The sequence below is a fragment of the Amphiura filiformis genome, chromosome 3 (assembly GCF_039555335.1).
Source record: "Amphiura filiformis chromosome 3, Afil_fr2py, whole genome shotgun sequence".
In the NCBI taxonomy this organism is placed as follows: domain Eukaryota; kingdom Metazoa; phylum Echinodermata; class Ophiuroidea; order Amphilepidida; family Amphiuridae; genus Amphiura; species Amphiura filiformis.
This window is the reverse complement of record NC_092630.1, coordinates 59,927,829-59,948,815: the sequence shown is the minus strand read 5'-3', so window position 1 is coordinate 59,948,815 and position 20,987 is coordinate 59,927,829. Positions and strand designations below refer to the sequence as shown.

The following is a 20,987-nucleotide window of genomic DNA, read 5'->3' as shown; positions in this document are numbered from 1 at the left end:
GCCAAACTTTAAAAGAAGTAAAATTAAAATTTTACTTTTTTTAAATTTCATATTGGGGAAATGTGACTGGGAGAATTTATGTATGGCGTGGAGTGGTGTGACTTTCTGTATAGCATAGTGGGTATAAATAGGTTTGCCTACATGTCTGGCATATGAAGTGCTACAACAAGACCTACACAAGATTTGCAACTTTTGCCCTTTACATGTATTGCTACATGGGGAATACGCCATTTGGGTCTCATGAAGAAAACTTTATGGCACAATAAATCAGCACAACCAATGTGATTGATAAAGCATTTTGACTTTTCTACATGCATCAGTATAAACAAAGTATTCTAGCTAATGTACTTTGGTATAACGTAAAAATACTGTATCATGTTCATGAGCTTGTTTGGACATATGCTCAAATATCCCCCCCCCCTTCACGAAAAGGTAAATATTAAACAAAACTTTCCATAAAGGTTTAAATAACTTTAGACATACTTGGGAAAAAAAAGAAAAGAAGTATCAAAGGTATATTTTAAAACTGGTCAACAACACTCACTTTTTGAACCGAATATTTCAGAGAAACCATTCTCTGTCCTCAGCGGTGTAATGCTCTTGGTAGACTGACTGATGATTCTCCAGTGTTTCTAGATGTTGTTGACAATGTCCTTTTTGTCCTTTGTGATGGTGTTTCTAGAAGAGAATCATATATTCTAGAAAGTTCTCGGCCCCCGTCCCTATTTAGGGTGGGGCTGGTCTCTTGTTTGATTTTAATGGCTTCCCTCACTTTCCTTGGCAAAAACTTCTCTGCAGAGGACTTAAACATTTCCAATGTCAGGTTTATGTCCGTGTCCTTGCTGTGCTCTGCTTATGCCGATTGATTTGAGGTTGTCTTGGCAGTGTGTTCTTTCAGGCGCTCACCGAGAGTTCGCTTGGTTTCACCCATGTGAAATATACCTTTGATGTCTATTCCCAACACGTATAAATCTCTTCATTCGAGAAAAGAAGTAACTTTTGATGTCAAGAAGCTCCAGGGGCCCCGGGCCACTTTTAAAACCCGCCATGTCAACCCCTCTGGTTCTGGACACATCTATGGTAGGTAAAAGGTCCATACTTTGTTAGACTGCTTTGCATTCCCTTTTTGTTAAAAATTAACACCAGCTTTGCCATCCATAAACACAATCCCCAGTGTTGGCTGTGCTTGTTTCTCAAACTTTTAATCATTGTGCGATGAGTTGACATTGAAGTATAAATTTCCAAAAAGGTGCTATGAAGTAGACTTACATGTAAGTCCGATGTATACTCCACTTAGCGATCGCGATTTCAGAGGCAGCAAGTAATTTGAGCTGAAATTTACTACGACTTCATGAAGGAATTTCCTTCATGAGCAGGTTTCGCTTCAGCGGAGAGTTGGATTTGGTTCAACTTTTGGGGGTAGGCCAGCGAAGTTTCTATATGAAAGCACAGAGCGGGCAACAATTCTTCGCGATACTCGGCGATATTTTTATGAAGTATACATGAATGCCTTCGCTTGAAGCTGCTTGAATTAATTTTTCGTCACAGCTTCTGCTGCAAGTGGCGAAGTGGAGTATACATCGGACTTAATATGGGTCTTCCACCCCTCCCTCTTCCCCCCTGAATTGGCTAGGACTGATTTAAGTTTTCCTTTCTAAAATGTTTTACATTGTAGGGTTACAAGTAAACTGCATAATATATCTGAAATTCAATTTGGTGACATCTGACCTCTTGCACATGTTAGTAACACATACTTATTCCCTACAGAATTTGAAGCCAATTATTTGCAGAAGTAGGGTACTACATGAACTCTCAATATTTTACTACATGTAGTTATTTTTATTGGTAGTATAGTCCCCATGCCAGTGTCAAATTATTTTATGTAGGCCCATATATTGTGGTATTGTAGTAGAGATTCATGAGTATGTTGATTGAGAAGCATGTGTATTGAAGTGCTAACACAAGGACAGCCAAATCTGGGCAATGTTTTGGTTATTATCCATATAATTAGCTTTTTTAAATAACAAGGTTTGACCTGTAGTTTGCCCCAATATATCTTTTGATGTGAGAATATCTTTAAACATTCTTGGCCATCTGTGCTGCATCTTGTTTAAAAGCTTTCAAAGCCATACATGTAAATCCATTCCAATTTTAACTTTTTGTATTCTTTACTCAAAATGTTGAAATAATATTTATTATCAGGAAAGGTTCATGCATCCACACTGTAAGTCAAAATAAGTGAACCAGGGAACTGGGAAACTAGAAACAGACCATCTATTTTGGTTGTCTGGTTAAAATGGAGTTCTATGGGAGACTTAAAGTCCCATTCAATGATCCCAGCACAAGTGTAAAAAATTAAAATTGTTTATAAATTGCTAAGGATAAGTCATTAAAATTGTCATATTTTTGAAATGAAAAATTCGGTAAAAAACAAAGAAAACAGCAGCTAGTATCAACTTAATAGCTTTCGGCTGAACCACTACAGTCTGTCCACATAGAAGAGCAAACCAAATCTGTGACATCGGGGGTCAATGCTTTGCGTCACATGCGGATGCGACACGACGCGTAAAGAGTGTGGTGCGCTCGGCAAGTACAAGTTGCGCAGCAGTTGGTGCGCCAAAGAAGCTTTGCACTGAACCTCCAGTTTCCGAGGTCTATTTACTTTGTACTTCTATGTGGACAGACTGTAGCAGGCTATGTTAGCACATCTGTGACATTGACAAAAGTACCAAAATCTGAAAATTATGATGCAATCATTCGGATGAGCATATCACTGAATGGTCTTTAATCATTAATATCTGAATACCTCATGACATTATATCATAGGCCTTCAAAAGGCCTATCAAAATTGCTCTGTTGACCCATGGTTGACCTGACAAATACAGCAAATTTGACTGATTCTATTTAGGAGTGTAATGAGTGCATGGTTAATGACTCAAGGCCAAAAACACCTTTTACCCAAATACACTTTAGAATGCTCAACAAAACACACTGTTTGATTAAGTTAACAATATCTGAATCTTTAATCAAAAGTAATGATTTATAATGATCTGATACATAAATTTAGATTTTAAAGCAATTTCATCTCAATTATCACAATTTGAAATCAAAATCAACTGAATCTGAACTTCCTCAGCAAACACCAGTCACTGGGGTGATCAGGTTGCTGACCTGTTACATCCATCCTGCCACATAATTATACCAGAATGTTCCATTGTTGTTGTCTGAAAAAGAGTAAACTAATGACATATGACTTGATCCTTTGTCTTCTTTTTTGTGTGCAGATTTACGGAAGGTGGCATCGGAAAACTACTCTTGAAAATGATCTGCAGAAATCTAACATGCGCTTCTATCACCAGTATGCCAACCTGTTTTCAGCTTCAACATTCTGGTGGCTTCATTGGCTTCTGTCACTGGGTTACAAGCGCCCTCTACAGATGTCTGATTTAGGATGTTTACCCAAGCGCCACTCCTCAAAACAAAATAGGGCTATCTTTAGTAGGGTTTTAAAGGAAGAGAAAGTAAGTCAATAATGCATTTAAAGACTGCACAAAAAGTAACACAGCTGTAATAAATACATTGTATGCCTTCAGAACTAATACTGTACTGACGCGAGTATAGTCCCACCTTCGAGTAAAGTCCCACCCCCAAATTTTCGAAAAATTTCAGAAATTAAAAAAAAAAAAAAAATATTTTTTTTTTAAAGTTATTTATTTTTTCGTCTTTGGAGTGTCCCAGGACCTAGACCTAAATGCTAGGATCATTCATGGTTGACCTAAAAAAAAAAAAAAAAAATTTCAAGATGTTTTGTATTTTTAATATGAAAATTGATAATTTGTATTCATGTCATACTCTATTAATGATTTCAAAATGCATTCAATTTTTTTTTTTTTGGTTGAAATTTAGTATATTCCCACTCCCCAATTTTGAAAAATTTTCACCCAAAAACGGGGTGGGACTATACTCGCGTCAGTACGGTAATTGTATTCACAATGTTTTGACATAGAATGAAGGATGGTGTATTTACTCGCATTTGGATACCTCAATTTCATTCAATATTAACAACATTATTCGCAGGGCCCCATGTTAGACCAGCTATATGGTTGAATTGGGCTACCATGGATAAATATGAATAAAATAAACACAGCAGTGTTTTGAAAGAAAAATACGGGAATTTAAAAGTTGCAGGCTCTATTTGTATTGCTTTGAAGTAAGCGCGAAGATTATGGTGGGCTTTACACTTCAGTGCTTGCTTGATAACCATTGACCGCTGAAACTACAACTTTTAAATTTGGGTATTTTTCTTTAACAGCACTACTGTGTTGGTTATATGGGGTATCAAAATGTGTGTAAATGCATCATCGATCATCCTATGTCAAAACATTGTGAATACTGAAGTTATAATAGGCGTATTTTATTATGGCTGTGTTACTTTTTGTGCCGTCTTTAGATTATGATATATACCTATAATATATAGTTCAGTGAATTATGAAATATATCAGTAAAACAGATGTATTCATGTTGTTCAGCTGATGTCCTATAAGTCACCATGCCCTTAACCAGTTTAATCATATCCTCTAATCTATGCTGGATTATGTGACTAGACTGTCTCAAGAAAACATACCCTTAAACTCAGAAATGAAGCTTAAAATGACTCCTTTTACCTTTATGTTATATTTCTATATATTTCTATATTTTGACATCTTTAATCCTCCCAAATGACATTTTCACCCATATCAAACAATTTAGTAAACTCTTCAACCCAAATGCCAAAAGCACTAGACAGACAGAATAGAACCTAGACCGCATTTGCTGTGTTGCACAATTATTTATATAATACCAATGAGGGCAGCATGGTGGAATATTTGACAGTTAGGACAGTAATAGGTAGTGTTGAAAAAAAGGGAAATTGGGAGAAAATTGTTTCTTCAGTGGACAGTCAATTATAATTCATTATTTGGCTAAGTCCAGATGCATATAACCAGTTAGATTCAAAGGGCCAAATAGTTGGTAATTGAGATGATGATGGAGGAAATGGGCTATTCCAGTTCAAATCCACACTACCCCTGTTGAAGAATTTGGAAATATCTTGCATAAGGGGAGTATGTTTTTCAAATGTAATTGGTCAGGGTTAATCATGTTGAAACCCATACTCCCCTGTATTATAGCTACCTATATCTTCTACAACTGGAGCAATTATTTCAAATGGAAGTTACCCAATTTGTCTAGATTCTAATCGAAACTCATACTCCCTCTGTGGAAGACTAGCTAAATCTTCCACAGGGGTAGTGTGGATTTTAAATGGAATAACCCAATAGGATCCACAGAGTTGTGGACATTAATTCTCATCTTTCTGTTCTAATTTTAGTGGAAAATGTATTTCTGATATAGCCATTAATACTGTCTACTCTACCATGGACCTGAGACCTATAGCCAAATGTGACTCCATTTGTAACTGATTTTTTTCTAGTACATGTAGATATATTAGTTGAGGAAGTCAGTTTTTTGCAGGCTCTAGATTGAATACTCAGGTTTAATTAGCATTGTGGAAAAGGTTGCGGGTTCGAGCACCACCACAGCCAGTGTGTTGCATCCTTGAGCAAGATAGCTTAATTCCCAATTGCTTCACTCCATCCAGGTGTAAAATGGGGAGCTGCTGGGGGTAATTACAATATATGTCGCTGAGAGTACCTGCGCATCAGTTGTGGAGTTGGTGAAGCGGAAATGATTCTGATATATCCTAATGGTAGCGGAATAATTGTTGAAGTGTGCTGATGCTTAGGCAAAGCACACGTTAAATCACCAACATTTTTTTTATTGTGGAAAATGTCACACTTTATAGCTATTTATGTATAAGAATTTTTTTCTGTTGCTCCACAGATGAAATCAATTGAGAAAGGCAAAGACTTGGGTTTATACACAGTGTACAGAAGGGTTCATGGAAGCATGCATCTGTTGACTTTCTTCATCAAAATTGTAGCAGATTGCCTGAGTTTTGTCGGCCCAGTAGCTGTTGGAAGGATTGTGCAATATGTTACACACCATTACTATGGAACTGTCAGCGACTGGGATGAGGTGAGTATACATTTCCAAATAGCCCGCCAAAAACAGCTTGCCTGCCCTCTCGGTCCGCCAAAAGTCGCTTGCCCCCCCTTTCGGCCCGCCCAAAAATCTTTGCCCCCCTTTACACATGCCAAATTTTTGAAATCCCAATTTGCAAACCTTAAATGATTTAGATATATGTCGCGAGTGCAGCGAGCAGGACAATTTGCATATTACAGTGTTTCCGTAGTGTTTTTCTAAGCCTTTTCAGAGCGTTTTATTTAAAAGGCACCCCATGAATGTGTGCCAAAAATCGCTTGCCCCCCCCAATTTTGCCATCCCCCAGGGCTCATAATTATAGCACAGCCCCTAATTGAAAACAAAATTTAAAAGACTAATTTGCATCTGATGTCAGGGAAAAGGTGCAGCATGATTGGTTGCTGACTTGCGCAGTATGGCATTTTCAGTCTGGTTGACAGAACTACATACACAATTTTTAATTCGGTCGTGAATTGAGACATTGCAGAAACATTATAGGATGATGCCCAAAACAGCACAATTTTGCACTTTTAAACATAGACTTACTTTATTGTCTCTAATAAACGCCCCTGGGGTGTTGCATTTTTCCAGAGGGGGGGGGGGGCGTCTATTAGAGGCAAATTTTCAACAATAAAACATAGGCAAACTTCATACATAAGCTTATAAATATACCTGGAAATGACGAAATATCATCAGGTGACCTCTGGTTGTAAACTTCAGGGTTGCATTGCTATTTTTGGATATCTAATCGTGATCAGTAAGCTTATTTACTCAGGAAGCATGACCATTTCTGCATTTTTAAAGCATTTTAGTCAAAAATATGAGGGGGCGTTTATTACTTAGAGGGGGAGCGTTTAATAGAGACAATACGGTATATGTCCAGAAGCATTTTTTGTAAAACAACTACCCCATTTGTGCCATTTTGGATGATTTTTCAAAACATGTTCAATTGATTCGAAAAACTGCCACTAGAGTTAGTTGCCTACCACATTTGAAAAATGCAATGTCCGCAAGCTATGTACTAAGAAAATCCTGGATGTGCACCGATATAACATTTTATTGTTAACCATATTGGTAATTTTTTTCAGATGTCTGACTATGTAACAGTATCAGAGTTCTTTCACAATGGCTTCGCATTGGTGATAGTGATGTTTCTTTGTTCTTCAATAAGAGGTCTTTTCCTTCAAAATCATCATCAGATTGTTTCTATCGAAGGCATTCATCTTTCAGCAGAAATACAGGTACAGTATGTGGTGGTGTTAGTGATAGTGACCAGAGCTATAGTTTGTTTGGCGTATAATTGGCGTAAATTAGTTTTTGTCACTGTACATGTCAATAAAGTCCCAGATTACGCTTGTGTACATTTATATTAGGGTGCTCTAGTCGGGCATTGCATAGGTGGTGTGCCTAACTGCCTCCACGCCATTCTATATCAATACACAATGTTATGAGTCTCATTTGTTCTGCCATTTATAAACCAAACAAACTATAGCTCAATTCTTTAAAGGGGTATTTCATGGCTTGCTCTTTTAAGGCTATGGTTCAATAGATATCCACAAAAAAAATTATTAAAAAATTTCAGTTGATTTGAACATTTAAATTGTAAATTAAACGTAATAACAGGAATTTGTTATTAAGTTTCATCTAAATGAAAGGTCAGCATGCTATTTATGGGCTTTCTTAATGTGACCTATCATACATTTTTAGAGGGTCTGGTCTGTAGATTTTATATAGACAGACTCAAGTGTGAAACGAGTGCATGAGGTTAACAAACAAACCTATCATGTGATATTTACTTAGAAACAGTCATTTGGCAGCAGACTATTTTCGTTGAAATTATCAGAAATCTTCTTATTTAGTTCTAGATCATGAGAGCAGTGCGCAGGTACCTATTGCATATACTGTGTCAAGCGTACTTGGAATAACACAATCGCAACCTAGCCTAATGACAGCCATATTCATAGACCACGATTGGTCAGTTCTCAAATGGTCATGCTTACTCCATAGCATTTGGTCATTGCAGTGTATGCTAGATGCAAATATCTGTGCTTACTGATATTTTGATAATTAGTTATTTTTATTATACATGTAGTATACTTATGTCAAGTTAAGTTTTTTTGACTTGTACTGTACAGTACTGAGAACTTTGCCATGTCAGTACAATTAACATAAGTTTTGATTGTTTCTCTTCCTTGTACTCTCTTCTTTGCAACCCACCACACACACAGTCAGCTGTATATGAGAAATCACTTCATCTCTCTAGTTGGAGCATGAACGGTGGACCGATGACAATTGGTGAAATCACAAATCACATATCAACTGATGCTAGGCATCTCATCAACTTGTCAAATTATATACATTACGTATGGTCTATGCCATTTCAAGTAAGTTGTTTAGTGCTTTCAATCCTCTCCCAAATTGTAAGACCTTTAAAAGATAATTTAAAGTTATTTTTTTCCCTGTCTTGGAGAGTGTCCCTGGACCTAGAGCTAAATGCTATGATCATTCTTGGTTGACTTTTTTTTCCGTAAGTCATCCATGAATGATCCTAGCATTCAGCTCTAGGTCCAGGGACACTCCAAAACCGAAAAAATAAATAACTTAAAATTTTTTTTTTGAAATTCGAGTATAGTCCCACCCCCCAATTTGGAAAAATGTTCACCCCAAGACGGGGTGGGCCTATACTCGAGTCAGTACAGATTGCATTTCCAAGAATGACAATAGCAGTAGCACTCAGAAACAAACGGCCTAGTTCTTGCATCAAGTATGGGAAAGTATTGACTTAATAGTTTAAAAGATTTTTCTTTTGTTTAATCAATAAAATAATGGTAATGAAAGTGAGAAGTCTAACTTGTTTGATGAATCGTGAATCTTTTTAATGCAGTTGGTTGTGCATTAGACCATTAGTATGACTCAGTTTTTGTTTTGTTATTACTAAATCAAATTGTAGCATTTTTTTGCATGGCCAAATACCTGGAAGAAGAGTGTATAATACTGTATAAGTGGTAGTTTTCGTGTACAGTTATTTTCGCAATTTAGAGTGAGAGACACATTTTTGTGAATGTTATTTTTGCGATTGCCCAGTCCTTCCCTATACTTGTAATACATTATTGCATATATTTGCAAGGTGTTATTTTTGCGGATGGAGCTCTAATCGCAAAATTCGTGAAAATCAAACCCTCACTGCAAATTATTCATCCTATACTTGTGCTGCCTTTGATGTCCTTTTCATACTTATTTAGTAATCAACCATTCTGAACTGTTTTTCTTTTTTTCAGATTGCTGTAATCATGTGGTTACTATATCATTATTTAGGTGCATCTGCTTTAGTTGGTGCTACAATGTATCTTATTGGTACACCAATACAGTTTATGCTTGCAGGTATGCAAGCAAAAGTACAGAAGTCAGCTTTGGTAAGATATCATAAGTTTGTGGATTTGCACAAAATAAAACACAACTGAGATGGGTAGAATTCTAAGTTGTAGGCCAAGTAGGTTTTTTAAACTTTTTGTTAGCTCCTTAAGCACATCCTGGTGTAAAAAGAATTTAGTCTTGTAAATGTTCCACAAAGCTGCAAAATTCAGTTCGATATTTGTTTAAGGGTAATAGGAGGGTATTCTTAGTTTTATTTAAGTTTTAAATATACGGTAGACCAGGGGTTCTCAATAGGAGGCCCAAGGGCCAGATCGATCCACTGACGCTTGGACCAATGGTGTTTGGCTCTGAAATGTACAGTAACCATAGCAAACCAATATGTATTTGGCCCTCAAAGGAGCGATCACTATTTACGCCAGGGGGGGGGGAACTGAGGATTGACTATTGGGGGACATGAAATTATATACAAGGAATGGATGATTCAAGGGGGGATGTGAAATTTTCCATTCGATATGAGGGGGGATGCGAAATTTCTGTGCGAAAATATATGAAAATCCTCCGTACCCCCTCCCCTCCCCTGGCGTAAATAGTAATTGCTCCCAAACACAAATCTTTGAAATGATTTTGGCCGTCACTGGCCTGTGGTAAATATAGTTGAAAACCCCTGTGATAGACCTATAATATTAGTTCACTTAGTCAATACAGGCATACCCTCAGATGATTTCCATTTCCATTTTTTTTTCACAGGAAGTGTCCGATGACAGACTAAAGCGCACCCATGAATTACTACTAGGCATGAAGCTCATCAAGCTGTGTGGATGGGAGGAGGTGTTTTTTAAAGCTATCAGTACTGTACGCAAAAGTGAAATCGCAAGGTTAACCAAGGGAGCTCTTATACAGGCTGCAATGTGTAAGTCAACTTCATTATTCCCAACACTGAACACTGCTTATTGCTATCGGAGGTTAAAGAAGAAACAAAAAAGGAGAGAAGATGAACAAAGAAGTGACTTGGCACCCCTGAGATTTGAACTCCTTGTGTGCCATGCACACAGGCACCGGCCGGTAGCCACAGGTGTTTCGCTGGCACGGCCAGTGATTCCCTGAGCATATAGCACTTATAGTGATTGCATCATAGCATCACCTGGGATTCAAGCATGCGCAGTGGTTATTCTCGTGGTATCTAGGCGTGTTAGGGTTAACACAATTTTGCATCAAATTTATGTCAACTGTTGTTGGTTGAATGTGAAGTAATTGGTCTGTTGATTTTGAAATTGTCCTTTTGTAACAGGAAAGTCCCTATTGCTTGGTTTGTCAGTCAGTTTGTCTGTATGTCATGTTTCTCAGTGTATATTCCAAAGAGATTAGACTACTACAAGAGGCAAGGCTTGGAACAGCCTAGTGTAAAACCACCATAATGGACTGTCATGCATGGGCACCAAAATAGTGAACCTCCTCCATCATCTTAAAGCTTGAGTATTACACATGTAGCACCCTGGGGTAGCACCATGTGTGTAAGCTAGTAGTCACCTGTCCACCTGTCCTTTTGGATAGGCAGTTTGCAATTGGGACAGGTAAAGGTTATGTCTGTGACATATGCTAAATTAAAAAAATAATGCTGTGATCTCAAAATAAGACCAGACTAAAAAATCAAGGCAATAGCTATTTGAACTGGCTGAACCTCCAGAGGGTGCAGCCTGGTTGATGTTTTTAGACAATTTTGGATTGAATAATGACAATGTGCAGTTTCAGCTTTAGCTTTACAAAGGTTTGCGCATGTAGCAATTAGCGCATTATTGGCACAATGCATAAAACATAGAATGCAAACAAACACACACTTTAAATCAAACTATATACTAATATAAGCCTGTCAGTAATACTAAGGAAATCAAGTCCTGCTCAAAAATTGTGCTACCCGGGTAAAACAAAATATATAATGCGTTTATCAGGTGCATGGCAAAGTGATCCACAGGTACACTACTATTTTGTCCTCCATGAGTGACAAGCAAATATGGCAGAGTTGGCTCTCTTTGGGTCTGATCTCATTGATTTGTAGTTCATATTCAAACCCTACACAGTCACAAGATTCCTATACCCAAAGCTTACACATATATTTGTAATATTAACCATTTGTTTTTGTTACCCTTTGCAGTCTTTATGATAAATGCAACACCAGTGTTTGTTACTCTTGTGGTAAGTGGTGTGTAGTTTTATGTGTTTCTAATGCTTTGATTAATATATACTCTTGACTAATTGTTTCACAGTTATGTCATATAATTGCATGTCATTTCAATCAAAACTTAATTGAGTTGGAGTCAGTGGCATGCCGGAGCATGAGCCATTCAATAATATTGGGAGTACAAAGCCTAAGTGGGCATGCCACTTACTTCAGGGCTTTTTAAATGTTTTGAACAATGTTTTGAACATTTATGGTAAAATGTGTCAGACCTAATGTCACCATAACAATATTTGTGTCCTTCACAGAGTTTTACACTATACAGCAAGTGGAGTAACAAACCATTGACGCCAGATATAGCATTCTCATCACTAGCTCTCGTTAATCAACTAGCACCAGCAGTATTATGTAAGAATTTGTTATTTTTGATCTTCTTGAAAGTGTAAAAAAGTGTACGTTCAGAACATACATGGCAATGTTTTACACACAGTATATGTGCATAAATCATTTCCATGAATGTTTGTCAGATTATGGCAGTCCATAAAAAATCCCTGACTGTTTTTTGATTTGTCTTATAAAATGTGCATAAGTTATCTGCTTGATTGGCAATAATTTAAAAACTTATCATTACACAGAAGAATACTGTTGCTTGCAACTCCAACCAAAGGCTATGTATAATAGTAGCTGCTTTAAGTTTTGAGTTTAACAAAAGTATAAACCCATAACCTGGGTTTTAAAAAAGAAATCAAACCAAAATTAAAACACAGGTTGTCAATGACACATCATCAAATTACAACAATGTATATTAGATGTATGCAGCATATTCATATAAATCTTATTCTTATAAAATTTTGTACATTGCAGTAATCCCCATGGTTACCATGCATGTAGTGTTAGCACATATCAGTACTAAACGTCTGCAGAAGTTCTTCATGGCAGATGAGCTTGAGTCAAACAGTAGGAAAATGAAGGAGGAGGAGAAAGATGCTAGATGTGACCCAGTGAATGGACAGGTCAGTAGCTTTGCTGTAGAATGTACATGGAATGTGATCATATTAATTTGATGAATAAAAACATAATCTCCATACTTGCAATGGGCTATCCCAGTTTTAGTCCATACACCCCCATGAAATTTCAAATTGGGTTACCAGAATGGTTGACTCCATTTGTAATCTACACCCTATGTGTGGGAGATTTAAGTTGTCTTCCATAGGGAATGGTGGTTTCAACTGGAATAGCCCAAATCAAGTTGAAAAGGATGAACTTTAATATTTTCCACTTACACTTGAATAAGATAAACTAATGATCTAGTTGAAATGTCTGGTTGAAATTTGGATAAAGTGTAGGATTACAATGACATCTTTAAGTGTTAGTTATTTAACACTCCAGTCCTGGAATCCTGCGTATAATCCAAAATTGACTTATTAAGTTTAAGATTTAGACCCTCTTAGAGTTGTTTCAAAGTATATGTTTCAAATCCAAAATATTTGCAGTCAAATTATATAATCAACTTTAACTCTTTTGATTTATTTGAACCCTTTTGATTTACACAGCTTCCTGATGTTGATGTGAAACCACAAAAACAGAAAGAGACAACTCATTTCTCTAGACTCAATGATGATGATGATGAAATCAGTGAGGTAAAAGAAGACCAATCAAATAATGGGAAGGAATACATGCAACTCAAACAAATTACTGCTGGTGATGATGATGCAGTATCTCATCTGCCAGGACTGCCTGATTCAGTGGCATTAAAGGTAGGTATTTGTTAACTTTTGAACTATTTGTTTTATATAATCCTCAAGTAAAAGATCAGAAAGCCAGTATTTAATGCAGACTATCTTATTCATGTGGCAAAGCTTTACAAAAAAAGTCAAGTTCATACTTCTTTGAGGCCAATGATGAAGAATGAAAACATGTGACTAGAGGGATATGGCCGCAATTCCCAGTCAGAAATCATCATCTGTGAAGTTCGGGAAGATGAGGTTTTGTGTGTAAAATTCAATCAATATTGTATTACCCACAATGCTCAGGGGACATGCTACTGGCCCTTGCACCCCTCCACGTCTGACCTATACTTATTTCAAAAACTTCTTCCAATTCCTGAAAAATACAGCAATAATTTGTTGGGATTTAAAAAATATTAATATTTGTTTAAACCTGAAAAATTAGTGCTGTATTTTTCTGGAATCTGGGGAGACATCGTAATATTTTACAATAACCTTGACAAAGTAAACCAAATTGATGAGATTTACCACTGTAATTTTCAGATCCAGGAGGCCTCATTTGTTTGGGATCCTGAACAGAAAGAGGCCATCTTATCAAATATCAACATAGAAATACCAAAAGGTAGTGTAAACATCATCAAACTTAAAGGGATGTCTATACTAGAAATTTCAGTTGAATGAACACAGCTTGACATAGCGTGAAAATTTTTTGCATTCATTGCACGATGTATGTACACCAGCGTGTGCGACTGGGCGTGCATAACGCGGAAGTGAAGCCAACCATGCCAACAAACTTGTGATTGGTTAGTATTGTATCCAAGTTCGTGCGTTCGCGTTATAGTTTGAAATACATGATTTGCGATCACGATTGGATCGTGTACAGCTGTTGAAAGCTGTGTTCATTCAATTGAAATTGTTTAGTCATTAGACCAGCAAAATAGATTACAATTTTGATATTCTTTAATAATAATTACTAAATAAATAGAAACTAAATCTTACAACATTTCATGCCAAAAGTTTCACTGGTACAGTTCAAGGAGAACAAAAAGTTGCCTATGTATGATGCCAGCCCCAGGGTTGCCGAAAATTTCAGCACGAATCGTGGGTCAAATAATCAAACAGTTGCTCAAATGATCTCTGAACTGTTTAGTTTCTATGGGACAGGAAGTTACCAGAAATCGCAGGAGCCAATGTTGAAAAGTCACACATTTTTTTCCTTCTCCCAGGGGTAAAGAAGGGTTATGGTTGACATGACAATAATTTGGACACATTTTTACCCATTTTATGCTACTATTTTCAGGTCAGCTAACCATGATAATAGGTCCAGTAGGTGCTGGCAAGTCTTCCATCCTATCAGCAATATTGTGTGAAATGACCAATTTACAAGGCAAGGTGCAATGGAATAGGTACGTTTTTTGTTTGAGATAACTGCTGATGATGAAACTTCATCCAATCACAAGCGACCTGTGGGTTGCCGTAGATAACTGGTTGGGACATTTTTACAGGACAGGAAAGTGTAGCCAACAATCGCGCTTATTGCCCTGATCAGAACTGACTGAAGATCTGCCCCACCTTTTCCAGATGAGCCACAGTGAGAGTTGATTATTTTTTCCTGGTCCTGTGGAGATTTGAACCCAGGACCTCTCACACCAAAGGCAATGACCTTAACCAGTGTGCTATGCTGTTTGGATTTCTTTTCAGACAATTGAGCTTTATAAAAAGTCCATTGAAAGTTGAATGAAGTAAATCGTTCCGCTGTTGTACTATCACAGTACTTTTTATGATAACTATGTATTTATATAAAAGAGTAATATTTATCACACTCTAAGGCACATCTCATCTCCTTTCATCAGTAAGCCTTTAATTTTTATGACCTTATTTAGTCTATTCGTGAATAATAATATTTATTTTTGGAATAGTTTTAATCATTTAGAGTAACCTATAGCCTATAGGCTCGCACCGTGCATATCTTTTACATGTCGCTTGATGTCTTGTCTTGTTGTGATGGTTTCCTTGTCTTGCACAAGTTATTAAATGTATTATTTTTAATATTGAAAACAATTTATTTGTGTGACCCTTATTTCATTCTATTGCTTATGGTATATTTTGATTTTTTTTTTAGTAAAATAAACTAAAACTTTGCAAATTGCAAGGCACAATTTTCATCTCCCATGATAACGTTTTTATACCAGGATATTCTATTGTAACTTTTTATTTTAAATCAGAATTTTAACCTGAAGTTTTGTGTTTCAGAATGACTTCCTCAGTAGCATACTCAGCACAGAAATCATGGCTACTAAATGCCTCACTAAGAGATAACATTCTATTTGGAGAAGAGTTTGATCACCAAAGGTATGTTATGGTATGATACCAGTGGCATGTCCCAGGGGGGCCTTTGGGGGCTGAAGCCTCCCGCACTTTGTTAAAAATCATGTAAAATCAGCCGTTTTTTTGCCATTAAGCCTCCCCCCGCATAACTCTAAAAGCCCCTCTGAGCCCCCTGCAGGAACAGATCCTGGACACGCCGGTGGATACTGCATTCTAAAGCTGAATTTATACTCGATCGCTTTTGCAGAAAAGCGATTCTCACACTGCTCAATGTTTACTTACATTTCCAAAGCATCAAGCTGATCAATCGATTAAATCACTGAGGCAAAAACGATGTCGCTTTTGCAAGTTGAAGAAATCTCAACTTCCCAGCGATATTGCTTGACACATGAATGCGTCAACCAATCACTTTTGGTGATGAATTAATTCAAACCAATAATTATTGACAGCAACTGATGTTTTAAAAATGTATTTTGTGGCATTTAGAATATTTTAATTGTCGTCTGCAATCGCTATCGATTTTAATTGTCGGCGCTGTTCAGCTGCGGCCATAATGTTATTGTTTCCTATCTCGGCAAGCGCTATCGATTTTAATTGTCGTCTGCAATCGCTATCGCCGTAATAAGTATAAATGCAAAAGTGACGAGCGATGCATCGCAAAATTCGGCAATTGCCCATCACTTTCCAAAAGTGTTTTATCGGTTATCGAGTATAAATTCAGCTTAAATCTCATTTTATTGAATGATATTGTTGCAGTTGCATTTTACATGGGATATTGCATTAGATGTTAGCAGACGATGTAACAGGTCACGTCTCGAAACTTGACTTATCAAAAACTTTTCTGTCTCTTTGATTTAAATGAGGACGAGTGACGTAGTATTTGATGCTGCTGTAAAAATCAGTAAAACATTGATATAACTGATTTTTGAGATTGATTATTAAACACTGTATTATTTTAATGAAATTTATACAATATTTCAGTACTAATTATTTTCACTTTTCAATTGATCTAGATTCCAATCAGTAGTGTCAGCCTGCTGTTTACAGCCCGATATTGACATCCTTCCTGCAGGAGACCAAACTGAAATAGGAGAAAAGGGCATTAACCTTAGTGGCGGACAGAAACAAAGAGTCAGTGTTGCCAGAGCATTGTATAGTAGTCATCAGACTGTACTCTTGGTATGTGGGTACTTAATTGTGATGAGCATAGAAAAGAGCAGAGCTTATGCTTAACTTTTAATCAACTTGCCTGTTAGCCTTGGGGGACTCATAATTACTAACTTAGGAGGATGTGCGGCAAACATGGGTAGCAGTTTCAGCCATTTGGTATATGAATGAGCCCTTTTTGTAGGCCAATTTTGGTATTTGGATGGGTCATTTTTTCCGAATTTTCCCCCCAATTTTGCCTCAATAAAGCCACTTTTGGCAATTTGTATTAAAGTTGGCTAAAAATTTTGAATTTTGGTATAGCGATAGGTCCAAATTTCTGGGATAATTGGTATATGGATGGGACCACTTTCATATTCTCAGTAGCATTCCCATGGTGTTAGCACAGGTTGGGCCAGTCACATCACCAGAAAAGCTTTTTACGATTATTTGTAAGAGGAAGCAGTTTAAAAAAAATGGGTTACATCTTATGTCAAATACACAAGCTGATACAGTAAAACAAATTTTGTAATTTAAGTTTTCTTACATATGTGTCCTATGTGACTTTGTTTTTGGATACAGGATGACCCATTTGCTTCTTTAGATGTTCATGTCGGTAGTAAGTTATTTCACCAAGCAATTATGGGACTTCTGCTGGAAAACCATCGTACAGTAATCTTAGTGACACACCAGCTGAAGTTTTTACAATATGCACAGCAGGTGAGTATGTGAATTTTTATTTTTTATTTTTCACTTTTTTTAATCACCTGTACTTGGGGCCCGGGACTTGGGGTGAATGGGGGAGAGAAAGCATAATAATCATGATTTTTGGTCATTTTTGCAATTTTTGTTATATGTTTTAAATATTGTTCTCTTCAATTATGCCAAATCCCACAGCTGAAAATTAAGTAATTAACTAGTAAATAAATAACTAAATTGGCATATCGTAAAAAATGGTACTAAACATAAAAAAAGTGCATCACATAGTGGCATATCTATGCCACTCTGTGATGTGCTTTTTATGAAAATATTGTGTCACATAGTGGCATATTGTGATCACTTAAATCATGATATGCCAATATATGATGGACTTTTGTCGTAAAAAGCGTATCACAGAGTGGTGTATACTAGATACGCCACTATGTGATGCACTTTTTCTATATTTACGGCATTTTTCCATTTCACATACTGACGTATAAATTTGGGCTCTTTTTTACCCATGTAATAGCTAAAATATGAAGTAAATATAGTACAAGAAGGTACTTTAAATTTAAACACTTAGGAACAGTTTTCATACAATGAATTTGAAATTAGTGCAACAACACAACAACACAAGCTTGTTACAAATCATCATTTTTTCAAACTCATTTTTTTCCGAAATGCACTTTTCAGTTTTCCTTACGATACACCACTATGTGATGAACCCGACGATATATGTGGTTTTTTTTTCTCTTCAGGTGATCTTGATGAAAGAAGGCAAGGTGGCAAGACAAGGTACCATGGATGACATCTGGGAAGCAGATCCTGAACTCTATACCATATGGCAGCAGACATCTGCTGTCATCAAGGAAGCAGAGAGTACTTCTGAAGATTCAGATGATGAAACTGCTGAGGAACGAAGGCGGTTACAACGTTTAATTGAGGATCAAAAACTTGAGATAGCTAAAAAAGATGATACAGGTATGTGTGTGTGTAAACACTGACAATCACAGACACATATATGTTGGAAGACTCTGTGTATTGAGGACAGGGGTACCAAGCAAACACTAAATGAGGGGTCAATCATGTCTGTTGAAATTATAGATGAAAGTATGTCGTCAGACTTGGCTTAAAAGTTGTGACCAGGTGTACAGGTTAATATATGTGCTGTCTGCAATGTTATACTAGATAGTTTTAAAACAGAAGTGCAATTTTTCTGATCATTTTACAAAAAAGAGATCATAGTTCATGAAAAGGAGCACAAAACAACATTTACTTATCTTAGTCATGGGTTGGATGGGGTTCATGTAACTGTGGTCACAATTTTTGAACACTAGGGTGCTACCAATGTCGATTTTATGATCATACCTACCAATACCACTTGGCCTCTCCCTTCCAGATGGTTCAAGTGCTATTGGCAAACTAATAGAGACTGAGGAGCGTGAGACTGGCTCTGTATCCTTCCATGTATTCCTGTATTATGGTCATGCTATGGGTTGGTTGTTGGTCTGCTTAATAGCATTCTTCCTATCAGCCCAATATGGCGTCATGATGGCAACAGATTTCTGGTTATCTGCGTGGTCTGAGGCTGGTGCAAGATTGGTCAATGTAACAGAGGTACGTGCCTATCAGATTTGAAAATTATCACAAATATATGGAAATAGGCTATTCCATTTAAAATCCACACTACTCCTCTGGACAGTTTTGGAAATATGTTCCACAGGGGGAGTATGAATTTCAATCACATTAGCACATTAGGCAACTCATTTGATTTTCATACACCCTCAACCTGAATCTTCCACAGAGGGAGGATGAGTTTCAAATGGAGCTGCCTAATGTGTTTTCCATTTGAAATTCATACTCTTCCTGTGGAACATATTTCCAAAATCTTCCACAGGGGTAGTGTGGATTTTAAATGGAATAGCCAACAGTAGAAACCTAATAGTGGATTGATATGTCATGTGTGCAGGTAGGTGCTGCATACGCACCAGGCCAGGCATGCATTAACAAAACCAAATGTTTCAGGGTTTGGGGCAAATACTCAAGAAGTGGGAGCCATTTGAAACTAGGGATCTCTCATAGTGACAGATTTGACACTCAAGATTGGACAATTTCAATAAATTTTTGATATTTAACAGTACTCAAAGTAAACTCTATAAATCTGATGATTTATACTTAAAGTGTATGTAGGTGGGATGAAAAGCCGACGATCAATTGAAAATTTTGACCTTTCGTATTGAAGATATGGATTTTTTTCCCAAAACACCAGAAAAAATTAGGGAAAAAAATCCATATCTTCAATATGAAAGTTCAAAATTTTCAATTGATCGTCGGCTTTTCCTCCCAGCTACATACACTTTAAGAATATATCATTAGATTTATATAATTTACTTCGAGGACTGTTATATATAAAAAATGTGAAAAATATCAAATTTTAATGATTTGTCATAAAATTTGTATTATATCGTTAATTTCAAAAAATGAAAATTATTTGATATCAGAAAGACATTCTTTGTATTCAGAATGCAATTCGATATGTCTGATGTGCTCTCATGTCCCACAAAAAATACTGTCAAAATGCTTAAACGCTCATTCCAGATCCCTTAATTGTTTAATTTGGAAAAATTATGAGATCCTGTTAATTATAGACTTTCGGTTATTGAAAATGGTGTTCAAAATTGTAATTGTAGTGCCAGACAGCAGCAACAACAACAAAAAAAACCTCTCCCAGAACAGGGTTATTGGCCATCATACCCTTGACAACAACAAAGATAAATATTTCTTGTGTTGATTAATCTGCATCAAGTAATGCTTTTATTTGTCTTTGTGAAATTTTAGGAAGAGGTCCAAGACATATCTGAGTACTACATCGGTGGATACATGGGCCTGTCATTTGCTGGAGCTTTTCTCTCCTATATAGCCTGTGCAATCCTGCTATGTGCTTGTCTTATAGCTGCAACCAAGATACACAAAGCCATGCTGGGCAACATCTGCCACGCACCAATGCGATTCTTTGACACCACACCTGTTGGGCGAATTCTAAATAGGTTTTCAACTGACATGAACACAATAGATAAGGTAAAGCATTAATGCATGTGTAGGGTCCACCGGCTCAATCCCAATAATTACAGATGGCTATATCGATCCTTATCCAGTCCCACAAGTCGTTATTTTAATAAGCCAGCAAAATTGAAGCCTGGTGTGTGCAAATAGCATGCTGCAAAGTTGTTGAATTCTGCAGTAGGGTGAAACTTATGTGAAGCTTGATTTGTGGAAAAAAAACTTGAAGGTTTTGAAGGATGAATCTTGGACTATCCTTGGCCAATAGCGTGATACTTTTTGTCTTTATTTTCTGTGAAATTTTTTTATTGAAATTACTCTCGTAATGACGGTTTAAGACAGTCAATTGTTTGAATATTTAAAAAAAAACAGTTTTAAGAATAGGATATTTAAACCAC

General features: G+C 36.7%; 1 protein-coding gene across 1 annotated transcript in view; it reads left to right on the top strand.

The window, feature by feature from the left end:
- LOC140148849 (ATP-binding cassette sub-family C member 9-like) overlaps positions 1-20,987 on the top strand; it is a 49,023-nt gene that overhangs the window by 9,860 nt on the left and 18,176 nt on the right. Inside the window, exons 3-20 of the mRNA XM_072170935.1 lie at positions 3,285-3,521; positions 5,881-6,075; positions 7,170-7,322; positions 8,310-8,465; positions 9,360-9,494; positions 10,204-10,366; positions 11,606-11,646; positions 11,938-12,037; positions 12,494-12,642; positions 13,183-13,386; positions 13,900-13,978; positions 14,657-14,762; positions 15,610-15,708; positions 16,698-16,863; positions 17,413-17,550; positions 18,288-18,510; positions 18,929-19,146; positions 20,368-20,607. Of these exons, the coding sequence (XP_072027036.1) occupies positions 3,285-3,521; positions 5,881-6,075; positions 7,170-7,322; positions 8,310-8,465; positions 9,360-9,494; positions 10,204-10,366; positions 11,606-11,646; positions 11,938-12,037; positions 12,494-12,642; positions 13,183-13,386; positions 13,900-13,978; positions 14,657-14,762; positions 15,610-15,708; positions 16,698-16,863; positions 17,413-17,550; positions 18,288-18,510; positions 18,929-19,146; positions 20,368-20,607 (2,802 nt within the window). The remainder of the gene's footprint in view (positions 1-3,284; positions 3,522-5,880; positions 6,076-7,169; positions 7,323-8,309; positions 8,466-9,359; positions 9,495-10,203; positions 10,367-11,605; positions 11,647-11,937; positions 12,038-12,493; positions 12,643-13,182; positions 13,387-13,899; positions 13,979-14,656; positions 14,763-15,609; positions 15,709-16,697; positions 16,864-17,412; positions 17,551-18,287; positions 18,511-18,928; positions 19,147-20,367; positions 20,608-20,987) is intronic.